General features: G+C 42.0%; 1 protein-coding gene across 4 annotated transcripts in view; it reads left to right on the top strand.

Annotated features, from left to right (window-relative positions):
* The window catches only part of LOC148333219 (muscleblind-like protein 1), a 65,740-nt gene that overhangs the window by 36,684 nt on the left and 15,086 nt on the right, over positions 1–13,970 (top strand). For all 4 annotated transcript variants that reach the window (XM_088300378.1, XM_088300382.1, XM_088300381.1 and 1 more), the window contains one exon: positions 10,507–10,677. In XM_088300378.1, the coding sequence (XP_088156504.1) occupies positions 10,507–10,677 (171 nt within the window). The remainder of the gene's footprint in view (positions 1–10,506; positions 10,678–13,970) is intronic.

The following is a 13,970-nucleotide window of genomic DNA, read 5'->3' as shown; positions in this document are numbered from 1 at the left end:
AGAGGTGGGGAGGAAAAAAGGAAGGAGATGGCTGGCGGGCAAGTACTAACGCGCAGCGTGCCGCCTGTTGAGCGCGCGTGTGAAATTGAAGAATGTGTGTAATATCCCGCGCGTCTTGGTTGGACGCTGTGATTCGTCAGCAGACTTTAAGGGGATTACGTGCAGCCATCGTGACAGATAACGCACCTGGGTTGTGTTGTGTTGCCGTGACGACCCTCATCACTGCTGCCACATTTTTTTTGGACTGTTTACTTTTTTTTTGGGACATTCTGACAACATCACAGACAATTGCATTATTGGAAGGTGATCACCCTGCTTAGACGGCCCCCGCCGCTTCCCCGACCGACCCCCCTCCACCGGCCCTTTGTTCAAGTGGTACAAGCCATCTTGGATCAATGCGCATTGATGAGGATGAGCTTGCAGCCAGAAGGTGCAGGTCGCGCGTGTGCGTGGATAAAAATGTCAATAGACTAGTGGCGCTCCGATCGATCGGCCGATTTCCGGGGGAAATTATGTGATGCACTTTAGTACCATATCAGTTGAAAAACTACAACTATCAAACTAAACTGTGGCACTTCACACATAATCCGCAATATAGAAAGTAATGCAAATGGAGCTGAGCCATTCCAGTGTAAAACCGGACCCATCCTAGATTGTTTATTAAGCAACATTTGAACCAGAGACGTCCTGATCACACTTTTGTCTTGGTCTTGAATATCCACAGGTATGAGTCCTGATCCAATACTTCCCCAAATGAATAAGAAAAAAAAGGAGAGAGTATAAAAATGATCTCAATTCATTTTTTTTTTTTGTAATTTGAATAAACGTATACCAACGTGATCCTTTTTTTTAGGTGGCTATTACTCAACAAACCAGGTCAACAAGATCTTTTTATAGCACGTCAGTGGCGTAGCACAAAATAACGACACAAACAAATTCAGTTTGAATATCCTATGCCAAATAACCACACTGCAATGCAAAAGAAAATAAATAAAATATGTCACTTTATGACCTTTCAATAAAAAAATCAAGAAGAAATAGGTTTTCACTCACCTAACACAGTAGTAAAGTCATACTTAGAGCAAATATTTGTCAGGAAAACACTTGTAGGTCATAAATTTAATTCTACAGCAAGTAAAGTCAATAAGTGTGCCTATTTGTACACTACTCGTCCAATACGCCGCTCACGTCAGACCATCTGAAACTAAAATCCCTCTGTACTGGATTTCACCAGATTGTGTATCTAATATTGTGGCCATTTGATGTCAATTTATTGCATAGTCGGCACATTTCATTGCTAAGATGTTTATTATCAGCTGTTCCTCACTGTTTTTCAATGTGAGGGTTTCGCTTTTTTTTTTTTTTTTTTGTCCATGTACTTGTGCGCGCCGAGCATTGTAGTACAGTAATGTACGTGCGCGTGTTCACGTCGGATAGCAACACATTCTGCGCTAATGAATGCTAATCCTCTCTTATCTGCTTTAACCTCGAGGAAATGATACAAGCCGCGTTAGTAGGCTATAGTGTGTCGTTGTCTGTGGGGGTGTGTGTGTGTGTGTGTGTGTGTGTGTGGTTACTCTTAGCATGCTTGTCCATATCACAACTGGGTGTCACCGTTTTTTTTTTTCATCGTTTCCATGGAATTTCAAAGCGTGATCCGCTTCCCCCAGGACTCATCATCACGTGCAGAACACAATGGAACACTGAACCTTTCATTTACATTCGACCGCATCTCAACAGTCATTTTCGTCCTCGACTTCTTTGAGCATTCTTAAATGCGTTTTTTAGTGTCAGATGTATTTGGTCGTCACTGTGAAGTCAAAAATGTGTTGCTCCTTGAATTTTTTTTTTTTTTTAGACAGGCTGAATCTTTCCCTGTTAACCTTCTGCATTTTTGGGGGTTTTTATTCCTTGAATAAAAACACGGATTGTCTGCTTAAAAGAAGCCCACCTTGATCTGGGGAACTCTCTCTGTTTGGAGGCCATTTGTACAACACTCAATGGTCGGGGTCAAAGTAAAATAAAAAGATAAATGGTGAGCATATTTGGCCCGGTGCACTTAACGTTTCACACTGGCATTTTTATCATCCGATTAAAGGCCACGCAAATGAAAGCCTCGTCAAAAGCAACTCAAAACCTGATTGGACTTTGTATTGAGTGTTGTGGGAAAAAAAATTTCTAAAATGTAGTTTAAAAGACAGAGGGAGACAATGGTGGCTCCATCAAGTCAAATGTTTGCTTTGGTTCTGCCTTTTGCGTCACTTTCAACGACGGTTTTACGTCTTTACAGTGTTCTGACGTCAGCAGATCCATGCTTAAACTCACGAGTGGACGTGAGACCACGTCTTCAAACGGACTCCGTTCGCTTGCTCGTTCCGTGCCGACCAGGACGCAGATGATTGTGTTAGCACTTGACCAACGAAAACGAAACGTGAAAAATGTGAACACAGCCCAACGCTTCTTTGTTTGGAACGCATCATCGTTCACATTAGGCTACGTTCACACTGCAGGCAAATGTTACATAGATCAGATTTTTTTTTTTTTTTTTTGCTCTGCGAATTGTATCTGACTTTTTCTGAACAGTTAAATTAAGATTTTTTTTTTAAAATCCGACCTGGGTCGCTGTCAGATGTGGTCCGAGATCTGATAAGTATCTGATTTTTTTGGAACGCGACCGTAGGGTGAACGGCCAGGTCACATATATCCGATAGATGTCATGCATGCGTCCACGCGAGGAATATCGACTGTTTGAGTAACTGTAGTATCTTTACATTCAACTCTAATTTAATGAAGCATAACGTGGACAATTCACACCTTTTCATGATGGCCGACGTCGGATTGGTGTGGAGAGGCCTTAAGACATCCACTTATCAGCGCCAAATTAAATCATTTTTGCAAGTGTGAGGCCACCTCTTCAAATGGTCTCAGGTGTGCTTCATTAGTTTGGAATGATAGCGTTCACACTTGACTAAACTTGTTTAAACCGAACCCAATGTGTGATCGCAAATGCCGTTAAGTTGGTTTGCTGCACGCGAGTGTCAGTCACCCTAAAATAAACTCAGCCAACGTGACGAGTGTGAACGCAACCTTTGACGATTTCTCCAAACGGCTCCTGAAGTGCACCAGGATAATTTATTTATTTATTTATTTTTTTTTACCAGACTGCTGCCACGTGAACATATTCCCATATTCCAGCATTGTTCGTCTTTCCAATCAAGTCAATTCGATCAGAAGTCAGTTTGTTGTTGACTTTTGGTGAATTTCTCAAGGGCCGCCTCGATCTCTTTTGATGAAACAAACGACATGGCTCAGTTCTCAAACAGTTGATTGCGGCGCTCCACTTGCCAGCACCCCCCTCCCCATTTCAAGTACACGCACGGGCCACCACTCTTGCATTCAGTCGGCGATAATGCTCTTTGTGATCCCTCCTTGGCTCGCTGAGTGAGAGATACAATTCACTAAAGCTAAGCTTTATAGATGCTGAATGGAGAACACATTAGAGTGTGCGTTAAAGTAAGACGAAGGCTGAAAGATGGATGAATAGCTCCGGTGTAAAGGCTAACCGACAGCTTTGGCTTAAACGAAAATATATGCAATCAAGTTTATGAACAAAACACACGATTGTAAAATACTTTTTGTATAAAATGGCTATAAATGATCTGAAAAAGAGGCTGCACTGCCTACATGTAACAGTAAATTAAACCGTTCCGCGAGTAGTATCACAGCTAATGATTTTGCGCCATCATTAGCTTCCTGTGCTAACGATTATGCCCCCCCCCCCCCACCACCACTAAAAGCACAGTTCCAGCATGCTAACACATCATGCGGCCAAGTAAGGCACTGAATTTTGGTGATAGTTGAGGTCGCAAAGCATTTGACATTTGAAGCCCAGGCAGCAAAACTTTGGTTTTGAATGAACTGAAATTGACTTTAATGAAAAGTCAGTTTTTTTTATTTCGCTTTGACTTTTGTTTTTGAAATTCTATTCATTTTAATCAGTTAATAATCATTTTTTTTTCAAAATTTCTCATTTTGGTTTAGTTATTATTTTTTTAGTATTAGTTTGGGTTTTTTAAATCAAAGTAATTTGTAGAGTGCATGATAAAAAAAAATCACTAATTGTTGAGGTATAAAATTAAGTAAATTCTCAATTGGATGTTTGACCTTCCTCCTCTAACACCAAAATAAATGAACCACCAAAAGCTAATGTATGATATTAATTGACAAAAAGATGAAAACGAAGGACATTTTTGCTATACAGCCATTTTATTTCATTTATTATAAAAAGCCATTTTATTTCATTTTGTGAACTATTTTTTTGTATTTTTTTTTAGTTTTAGTTCCCTCAATAACCTTGGCTATTAAATCATGTACAAATGGATGCCCCCCATTTGACAGAATGAGATTTCTAGGCGAACAATTTGTTGTTTTTCTAAATATGACGACCAGTCCAGGATGAACCCCGCCTCTCGCCCAAATTCAGCTGGGTTAGGCCCCAGCTCACCCGAGAACCTAATGAGGACAAGTTCTATAGATAATGGACGGATGGGTATTTTTAGGCCACGGGGTTCACTCGCCAACTCTTCAGGGGCCAGTTGACTTGACTGATTGCAACGTGAAGATAAGTTTAGGGGTGGGCAAGTTGCGCGGATGTTTTTGCCGGGTGTCTCTGAGGCGATGGAAAAATTGCTCTCGCCTTTTTCTCATCGCGGCTCCCCTCGCCCAAGCAGGCGGCGCCTCCCGGATTGATGCTTGACGTCGGGAGTTGGAAGGAAGGGGAGGCGTCCTTGGTAAGGAATTAATAAGCGTTTTTCTTTTTTTTTTGTGCTGTCTGTTGTTCTGGTTGAGCTTTTGTCACACTGCTCACAAACCCAAAACATACACGAAAATGCACGATATGGCTTATCGGATTACGGGAGCTTTAGTTCAAATGAGTCATTGTTGATGATAAGATTAATCGGAATCAATACGTGATCACGGAAGCGAGGGCGCAGAAGGGCCTGCGTTGCGCAAGACATCCCTTGGAGGATGTATTGAAACATGCAGACAGACGCCTTTGATTAATATTAATAAGAGAGGAGCTCTCCGCATCTGTCTCGCTCTCCGTCTCTGTCGGTCCGACTCCTTTCTTCTCGACTCTCCCGCAAGTCTGAGTGGAATTCCTTCAAGAGGGGATTCCACAAGCACAAAAAGTAAGCAGTGACAAAACCGTAAGAAAAGAGGAGTTGCCTATTGTGCAGTCCCCACGGTGCTTTCTAGACACTCTTCTTGATGATGCCGAAGTCTCATTCAAAAGAGGATTATGGGATTCGTATGAAGCTCAAGGTCATAACCAGCCCAACGTGATATGGTGATATGAGCGCAGTGGGAATGCAAGTAATGGAGTGTAAATCAAAATTAGGGGCTGGGGCATGACTGTTATGTTTGTGTACTCACGCCACTCGTACGCCGCGCTCGAGTCGGCCTCACTGTAGTGTAGAGCATCAAACATATTTTGTTAACTTTAGAATTTGCAAATTGCCAGAGTGCTCTCCTGTTCCCAAGTAAATATGGCCGCATAATGTCGCGGAGCTGGAGAGGTGATGACAGTACCGCATCCTAAGACGTCATGAATCTGAATTTGTAATCTCGAACACCCATGGGCATTCCATCCCAATGACGGACGGGTGCGTCCATCTCGGAGGATGGGGGCGGAAGATGGAGGGTGAGAAACATTCACTCCCATTGGCGGGTATATTCGTCAAAAAGTCCATTCATTTCACCTATGCTGGCAGTTTAAAAAGGACAGACTGAGGAAGGGGATCATCCCGAACCGGGTCAAGTACCCACGGAGTCCCATTTCACTGACGACTGACAGAAACACGCCCAGCCTGTCTTGTGTGTGTAATCCGCCGATACACTGCTTCAGATCGAATGTGAAATATCGCGACGCACAGGTCGTTCGATGTGTTTGTATTCACTTTGCTTCAAGCGGACAAGAGGAGGAGCACTCGTCGTCCTCTGTCAAAATGTTTACAAATCAGCAGTCAGTCTGGTGACCGGCGGTGGTTGTCTTCACGGCTAATTGCTATATTGGTTGACACAAGAACAGTTGGAAGCAACTGCTGCTTTTTTTTTCAGTGTTCGTACTGGAGACATATAAGGACAGAATTGCCGTTAAAGGACAAGGACGGGCGGGAACGCAGGACGATTATTTTATGAATAAAATGGAGGGAGGAGATGGTGGAGAGACCAGCAAAATAGTGACTAAAGTGCCCATCTCTGATTTTGAATTTTAATATTGGTAAAACTTCATCTTCATTGCGCGATGGGAAAGTAGACGTTGGTGTGCAACTGTGCACTTTTGGAACGACAGTCAAGCCAGTTGCCACAACACTTGGTCATGCTTTGCATGATGGCTACGATTTTGCAAAACAAATCTTAATCATTTTCAATATGAATACACTGGATTTCAATTAATTAATTAATTAATTACCGTATTCTCTGCACGTAATAATATTTTCTTTTCATATTTCTACTCTGGGCCTGCAAAGCCCTTTGAGCCTGTTTTGTCAATAAGAACGGTACCAAATATATCATATACAAATATATTATTACAGCCTGTTGCTATTGACTCATACTTCACAGCCTATGAATGTGGACGGGGGGGCGGGAGTCCAATGTATTTGGAGCAGACACATTTTTGGAGCTAAAGAAATTCTTCGAATTACCTTTGGACAATGCCTGAACTCGTTGCCTAAATGTAGCTAAATATAGATCAATGAACACAGCTTGTGCCCATACTAGCCTTGCAATGTTGACACATTAAGGATTTAGGAGGCTTCCAAAGCAAATGTGATATGGAGGAAGTGGTGACAGTGATGAGTAGGACTGTAACGCAATGTGCGCTTCAGACATTAGCGTGGAAGCTCAGTCGAATCTCCGAGGGCAGAATAAACACAAAAACCATTGACCGACATCGACACTCTTTAGAAGCAGCATTTAATACAACAATCAAAAACGGGAGCAGATTAAAAAAAAAAAAAAAAGTGAGACAGCTTGTGACACATCTGGGTGACTGACCTTTTGAGAATGTAGCGGATAAAATGCACTGAGCTAACAAGCATGCTAATATCGATCCCACCTCTACGCTAATGGAAATGCATCACCCAGATAATGTCTTGACAGCGTCATTTATCTTCAGAGAGAGTTGGTCTGCTGCACAACTTCTTTCGGTCATACGCTTTTATTTATTTATTGTGAGGTAAGACATCAGTCAGTGGTTGTGCGCATTAACGGACAACTGCACTGAGCAGCTCTCAGCAACCACATCGCCTTGCCTTCATATATTCAGTTTAGCTTAATGCTAACACACAATGCAAATGCCACAGACAAGCTAACCAATAGAATTGCTCGTTGCGGTGTTATAGAATACGATGGAATAGAAATAGTACTACAACACAACTACAAATAATAATATATTGCGCGAGGAGAAAGCAGTTCGGATAATGGATGGCTATAACCACTTAAGTCACAGAAACTAGAACACAAAAGGAGGAACACATAAGATAAGATAAGATGATATGCCCTTTATTAGTCCCACAATGGGGAAATTCGAGATTCGAACCCAGGGCTCCTGGGGAGACTGGGTCCTGAACGCGGCGCCTTAGACCACTCGGCCATCCTGGCAGCCATGTAGACAGACAATGCAACAATATTGACAGGCATTTTCGACAAACAAATATGACTCATCATACTGAGTCAGTTGGGAAATTCAGTTCATGTGTGTCTCTCTATTTGTATTAAACTGTAGATTATATAAACTAATGAGTCATTTTTTTAGTTTATTTTGTTTGATTATTACTGTATGTTTCTATTAAGTACAATATTACTGCATGTTATTCTTGCTATCAAAAAAAAAAAATTGAACATTTTGGAGGAAGGCAAGAACTGATTACGGGACTTTCCATTCATTTCAATAAGTAAGGATTTCCAACAAAATCCAACAAATTTTTAATGTTTGAGCAAGGCCTTACCAATATTTAACAGAATAATCGATAACCGATTAATCGGAGGCTAAATTGGAAATATATACATAATTAATAAAAACGTTTTGATATTTACAACAATAAAAATATAAATTCCAGGCAGAACATTTGAATGTTTTAGGTATTTGTACTACTTTACAGCAGAGAGAAAATCTGTCAAAATCGCACAATATTTTTGCTGATTTTCTTTTTTTTAGGGTGGGAAATGTTTCATTGTTATTATCTTTGTCATATGTTGGTATGTGTTATTGTATATTTATAAAAATAAATAAATAAAGGCACTGAATGGTGGCAGCCATTCGCTGGCAAACCGACATTTCACATGCTATTATCTAGCCACGCACGGGGGGTAATGAACCCTGAAAATCAAAAGACATTAACCAATTAGCTGCGATCAATAACTGCAGCCAGCACACGTGAAGCGAATAGAACCGGACGCCTGCGGGTCCGCGTTGGCCGGCCGGGAACGCCACGTCGCTCTGAGCCAATGACGACGCCGGGAGAACTCTTGACATTCTCCACAGCAAAGCGCCTCCTTGCGCTGTCGCTAGGCAGACTACTCAGGCTGGGAGCGAGGAAATCCAAACGACGAGCGTGAGGCGACACGTTCGCTTTGCAGGTGTCACACTGAGGCGCGGTGGACATAATCTGAAGGAGATAAGCAGTAGCGTGACAGGCAACCTTTAATTCCCCATGGGAGCTGGTGCTCTGCTTTGCGTGTCCCACGACACAAGAGTAATGGGGAGCCGGATGAATGCGTGAACATGCTGGATCACAACAACGCAGCCCTTCTCGTCTGTATTCGACACCGTGCATATCGGCGTGCATGTGAAAGGGAACGGGGATGAAGGGCAGCAGTAAGATTTTACATCTCTTTGGGGGAGTTCAGCCGGCATTATGAGAGCGCAAATTGCATTCGCCACCTCCCTGCCTCTCCCCTCAGGGCGGCCGGGTGGATGTAATGACCCTCGGCGTGGAGAAGCCAGTCACAAATTGCTCCCTCCGTCTCTATAACGCTCGAGGAGCACGACGGCAGGATGAGATGTGTGTTTATTCCCGCCAATCAGGAACAAATCCTGCCTCGGCCTCTGATGCTGAGGGATGATGGCAAATATTGACACTCGTCTCAATTGGAAGGGGGTCGATAATGATTCAGCAGGCCTTGTTGGTAGATGCTAAATGGGCTTTCACTTGAATGGCGCTTTTCCACCTACGGGGCACTCAAAGCGCTTGGCACCGACGCCTCATTCGCAGACTGATGACGCAACATCATCATAGTTAAACATCAATCATCGACTCACGCCACCTCTTGGATGTTTGCCATTGAAACGCAAACAGATGGGAGAAAGTGAGGACTTTTTGTTTGTGAACAAATCAATTTCTTGCAACAGCAGGCGCATTTCAGTTTTAGTTTGTACATTGTTGCCCCCAGAGAAAGTTGTTTTAAAATGTAAGAAACACACTAAAAGCCAACTGTGTTTTCTTTAATCCTACAGGAAATCATGAAATCAGATGTATGGTAATCTTTTCCGGTGTCACTGGCATCTGGTGCAAACATAAAACCTTAAAAGTCATTTTCCAGTCAAATTTGAAGATTCTTAACCGCTGTTGACATGAAATGACATCAACAGGAACACTAACGAGCAACATCAAACCCAACGTGTTTGAGAACAGAGACAAGGCCTTGATTTTTCATGATTTTCAAGCCTCATTTTACAGAACAATTTTTTTAAAGTCATTAAAATATAGAAGTGTCGTTAACAACAGGGTGTGGCACATTTCGGCAGATTCATTTTTCACTTTATAAGAGAGATTAATGCAGAATGATGAAGACTCGCTGCTCACGTTCTCAGTTGTATAAGCTCTGAAAATCTTTTTTTTCCCCCCGAAATAGTCATTCTTTTCGAGAAAACGGGCAGAAAAGTCAGTTTATTTCAGAGAAAAAAATTAAGGATTAAAGTATACAATTTTTCATTTTTACATTTCTGAAGAAAAAAGTGCAGATTTTACAAAAAATATGTTAGAATGATTTTTCATTTTGTTATGAAATGTCACCGTTGTTTTAATTATTATTATTTTTTTTACAACAAAAGACTTTATCTAAATACTTTTTCAATTAAAAACTTTGAGAAGAATTAAATTTTTTCCCTTTTTTTTATTTTTTTTAACCAATCCTGAATTGCATAACCTTTGGAGGCTTTGACTGCAGAAGATCCCACTGCATTACGTTGCTTGCGGTCTGTTAGACAGATACTGTAGCTAACACGGTTTTATCTGCTTTTGGGGCTACTTTGTCATCTTGAGGGCTTAAGAAGATTAGAGAATAACAGCAAGTACAGAGTGTTTGGTCGCAAAGAGGGTTTAAAAAAAAAAGTGTGTCGCGAAAACAAACCAAGTAGTGATGTCAAATCAATCTCCATTATATACTTTTAGTTTTACAGCTCTCATAGCTTTCCCCCCCCACCCTTTTCTCCTACAGGGCCGCTGTTCCCGCGAGAATTGCAAATACCTTCACCCGCCACCTCATCTGAAGACCCAACTGGAGATCAACGGGAGGAATAACCTCATCCAACAGAAGAACATGGCCATGCTGGCCCAGCAGATGCAGATCGCAAACGCCATGATGCCTGGCACCCAGCTGCAGCCCGTGGTAACACGCGAGCACGCACTCGCTATTACACCACTCAAGATCTTGCGTCATGTGTTTTGGACGCATTCATAAGGCGTGCAAAGAAACGTTTGATGGAAACCAGAATAGTAAAAGTTGTTATAACGTCATCATTTTCTTGGCCAGGAATTAGAACTCGTTTGAGTCCTCATTGGCGAGGCGTGCTTGCCCTTTTGATATTTGGCCGTTGACGGAGTTACCCCATCAAATTGATCCCATCAAACACGCGCAAAGAGGGGAACTGTCACATTCTCTGCACTTTTATTTATTTGATTTCAATGTAAAAGAGATGTACCGTATAATTATGAAACTTGTATACTAATAGTTGGATCGCTGGAGTACCTGCACACCCTCAAGTGTCCAAAAAAAAAACTAAAAGAGTAAATCTGTTATTAACGGCTTCTGAAAATATGTCAGGGAGTGAGCCGTTCTTCATTGATTTACATAAAAACTAGAGCTGGGCGGTTTGGACAAAATTTCTTATTTTGATATTCAGTACAGAATGTGTGGAAAGAGCAGTTTTAATTAGAGCCTACAACATTAAGATCATCAGCAATGCGTTAAAATAAAAAATAAAAAATTCACACGCTCTAAATGGAAAATAACAATTGTGTGCTAAATTGTGTGTTTGTTTGCGTCCGCAGACTCCAGCTGTGTGTGTTGTTTTGTGTGGGTTGACGAATTACGTGGCTTTAGTGCTAATGCCGACCACACATGACAGGATGCTTCCGTCTTGGACCGAATTTAAAAAAAAATAACAGTTAATAACGATGTCATGTGTGGAGTCTGTGGTCGCCCAGCAATGTCAACTGGATCACATTTTGATGCTCGCCATACAATATGTCGCATTTTATCACTTTTTTTAATCCATTAAAACATTGTGTCAGTTAAGGAAAAGGCAGGTTGCTCAAGAAATCGAACCTGGGCGATAAGTGTTGATCTTATGAAAGGCAAAACTCAATTGAATGGACCTCCAAATCTGAGACCATGGACCTCGGTCGGAAAATGGTGGGGTGCCGTCTCCAGGTCTCGGATGAGATCCTGCCAAGGAGTTCAAGTTCATGAGTGAGGAGGGGATGGAGCGTGAGATCGACAAGCTGATCGGTGCAGCGTCTGCAGTGATGCGGACTCTGCAACGGTCCGTTGTGGTGAAGAGGGAGCTCAGTCGGAAGGTGAAGCTCTCGATTTACCGGTCGATCTACGTTCCTACCCTCACCTATGGTCACGGGCTGTGGGTCGCGACCGAAAGAACAAGATCTCGGATACAAGCGGCCGAAATGAGTTTCCTCCGCAGGGTGTCCGGGCTCTCCCTTAGAGATAGGGTGAGAAGCTCGTCATCCGGGAGGGACTCAGAGTCGATCCGCTGCTCCTCCGTACTGAAAGGACGACCCGACTTTGGATAAGCGGAAGTGTATGGATGATTGTTCATATCTCCGTATTGATACAAAGCTTTATCTTCCAGTCCTAATAAAAACCACCCCACCCAATGACATAATCAGCTTGGCTGGGTGAAGATCCAGAGCCACTTTCGAGTAACGTCCTGATTCCGCTGTCTAAATCACTATTATCACCGTTGTACTAACAATATACACGATGTGGAACACAGCCGCTCACTTGCATGTTGCCAGAACACCAATCACCCCGAACCCCCCCAAAAAAGAAAATGGCATGTTATATCTGATGAAAGACATTCTATTAAGACAAATGGAAATTGTTTTAAATGCATAATGTCTCGCTTAAGTGTAAGGCACACATGGTTCAAAAGCTGCTTGGACACAACACACACACACGTGCACGTATCCAATAGCTTATCACCGGCATCGAGTGGAAAGCCCCTTTGGAGAGCAACAGAGCAAATCATGAAAGGGTTTAAAGAGACGATAGATCTCCGCGGGGACGCCGAGCCTTCCCTTTCTGTTTGTGTCACGGCAAGAGAAAAGGGAGGTTGGTGGAGACAGAGAAGGACGGAACACACGAGTGGGGCAACAAGAGATAAACGGCTAGCGGGAGAAAGAAGACAAGCGGGTCAAGTGAATGCGATAGGATGACAGTGAGAAGAGACGGCGTTACAAAGTCAAGCAAACACACCTTTGTTGTGTACAAAAAGGGGTTGAAGGTGGGACAACACAGTTTTGGGCAGGAATTGTCCGCTTTTTAGTCTGTCGGTTGTGGGTTGTAAAGCTTTGCCTGCATCATCCGCCGGTGGACCCGAGAACCACGAGGATCCGTGAGCCGTAGCTTGGCTGTTGCGAAATAATTAGCAATAAATGAGCTCGTAAAATTTAGCAAAGTGCATTCCAATATATGGGGAGCGGCAACCAATAAAATGAACACGATGTCAATCCGTTATTCCTCCCTACTATAGCTGTGGCCAATTAAAATCATTCAATCATATGATTCAAGATCCAGATTAAAAGTGTTTATAGTCATGAACAGGAGGGAAGCATATTCCCTCCTGTGCAATAAATCCAAATTTTGCCTTCCACGTAGTTGCCAACATAAGTGGAGATATTTAAAGCAATAAAGGAGATAAAAAAGACAATGAAACAAAGCAAAAGCAAAAAAAATACAATAAAGGCATAACACTACAAAATAACAACAGGGTTGTAAACCTATATGGCAAATAAGTGTCTAACACAGGCGTGAGAAAACTACGGCCTGGGGGCCACATGCGGCCCGTTAAACGTTTTAAAGCGGCCCGCCGAACTTGAAAAAAATTAAATGAATAAACCTTGTTCATGTTTTATTTTCTAAATATTGTGGTGTGTCAATGACAGTTATTTTGTTGGAATGCTTTTGTTCATTTTTATTTAAAATTAAATGTGGGGTTTTTTTCTGATGAAGTGAGGTCACTAACACACTTCATCCATCTGCTCCTTGTCCGGGCCCCTCCGTCAAATTTTAGAACCCATTGTGGCCCGCCAATCAAAAAGTTTGCCCACGTGCAGGGTGCGTTCATGACGTCATAAAATCGACAAAAAAAATAATTTTAGTTCTGTTTTTCCGTGAATCTGTGATCTTTTCCAAAATGAAAGGCAAACTCAAACGTGTGTACAGTCCTTTTCGTCTAGAAAATACCAAGCGCAATGAAAATCTGCTTTCCATGGCAAACTATTATACTTATTTTATACTATACAATTTTACATTTGACAAACCTTACAAACTATTTGCATATTTAGCAGTTGTAGTATTTAGTAGCGTGTGTGCATGTGTGTACGCACATTACTCCATCGCTTCTACTTCTAATTTTAAATAATATCTGTCATTTTTTTTTC

This window comes from Idiotropiscis lumnitzeri, chromosome 7, assembly GCF_059441095.1.
Source record: "Idiotropiscis lumnitzeri isolate Australia: NSW breed Sydney's pygmy pipehorse chromosome 7, RoL_Ilum_1.0, whole genome shotgun sequence".
In the NCBI taxonomy this organism is placed as follows: domain Eukaryota; kingdom Metazoa; phylum Chordata; class Actinopteri; order Syngnathiformes; family Syngnathidae; genus Idiotropiscis; species Idiotropiscis lumnitzeri.
The sequence above is the reverse complement of the archived record's forward strand: the minus strand, read 5'-3'. Positions and strand labels throughout refer to the sequence as shown.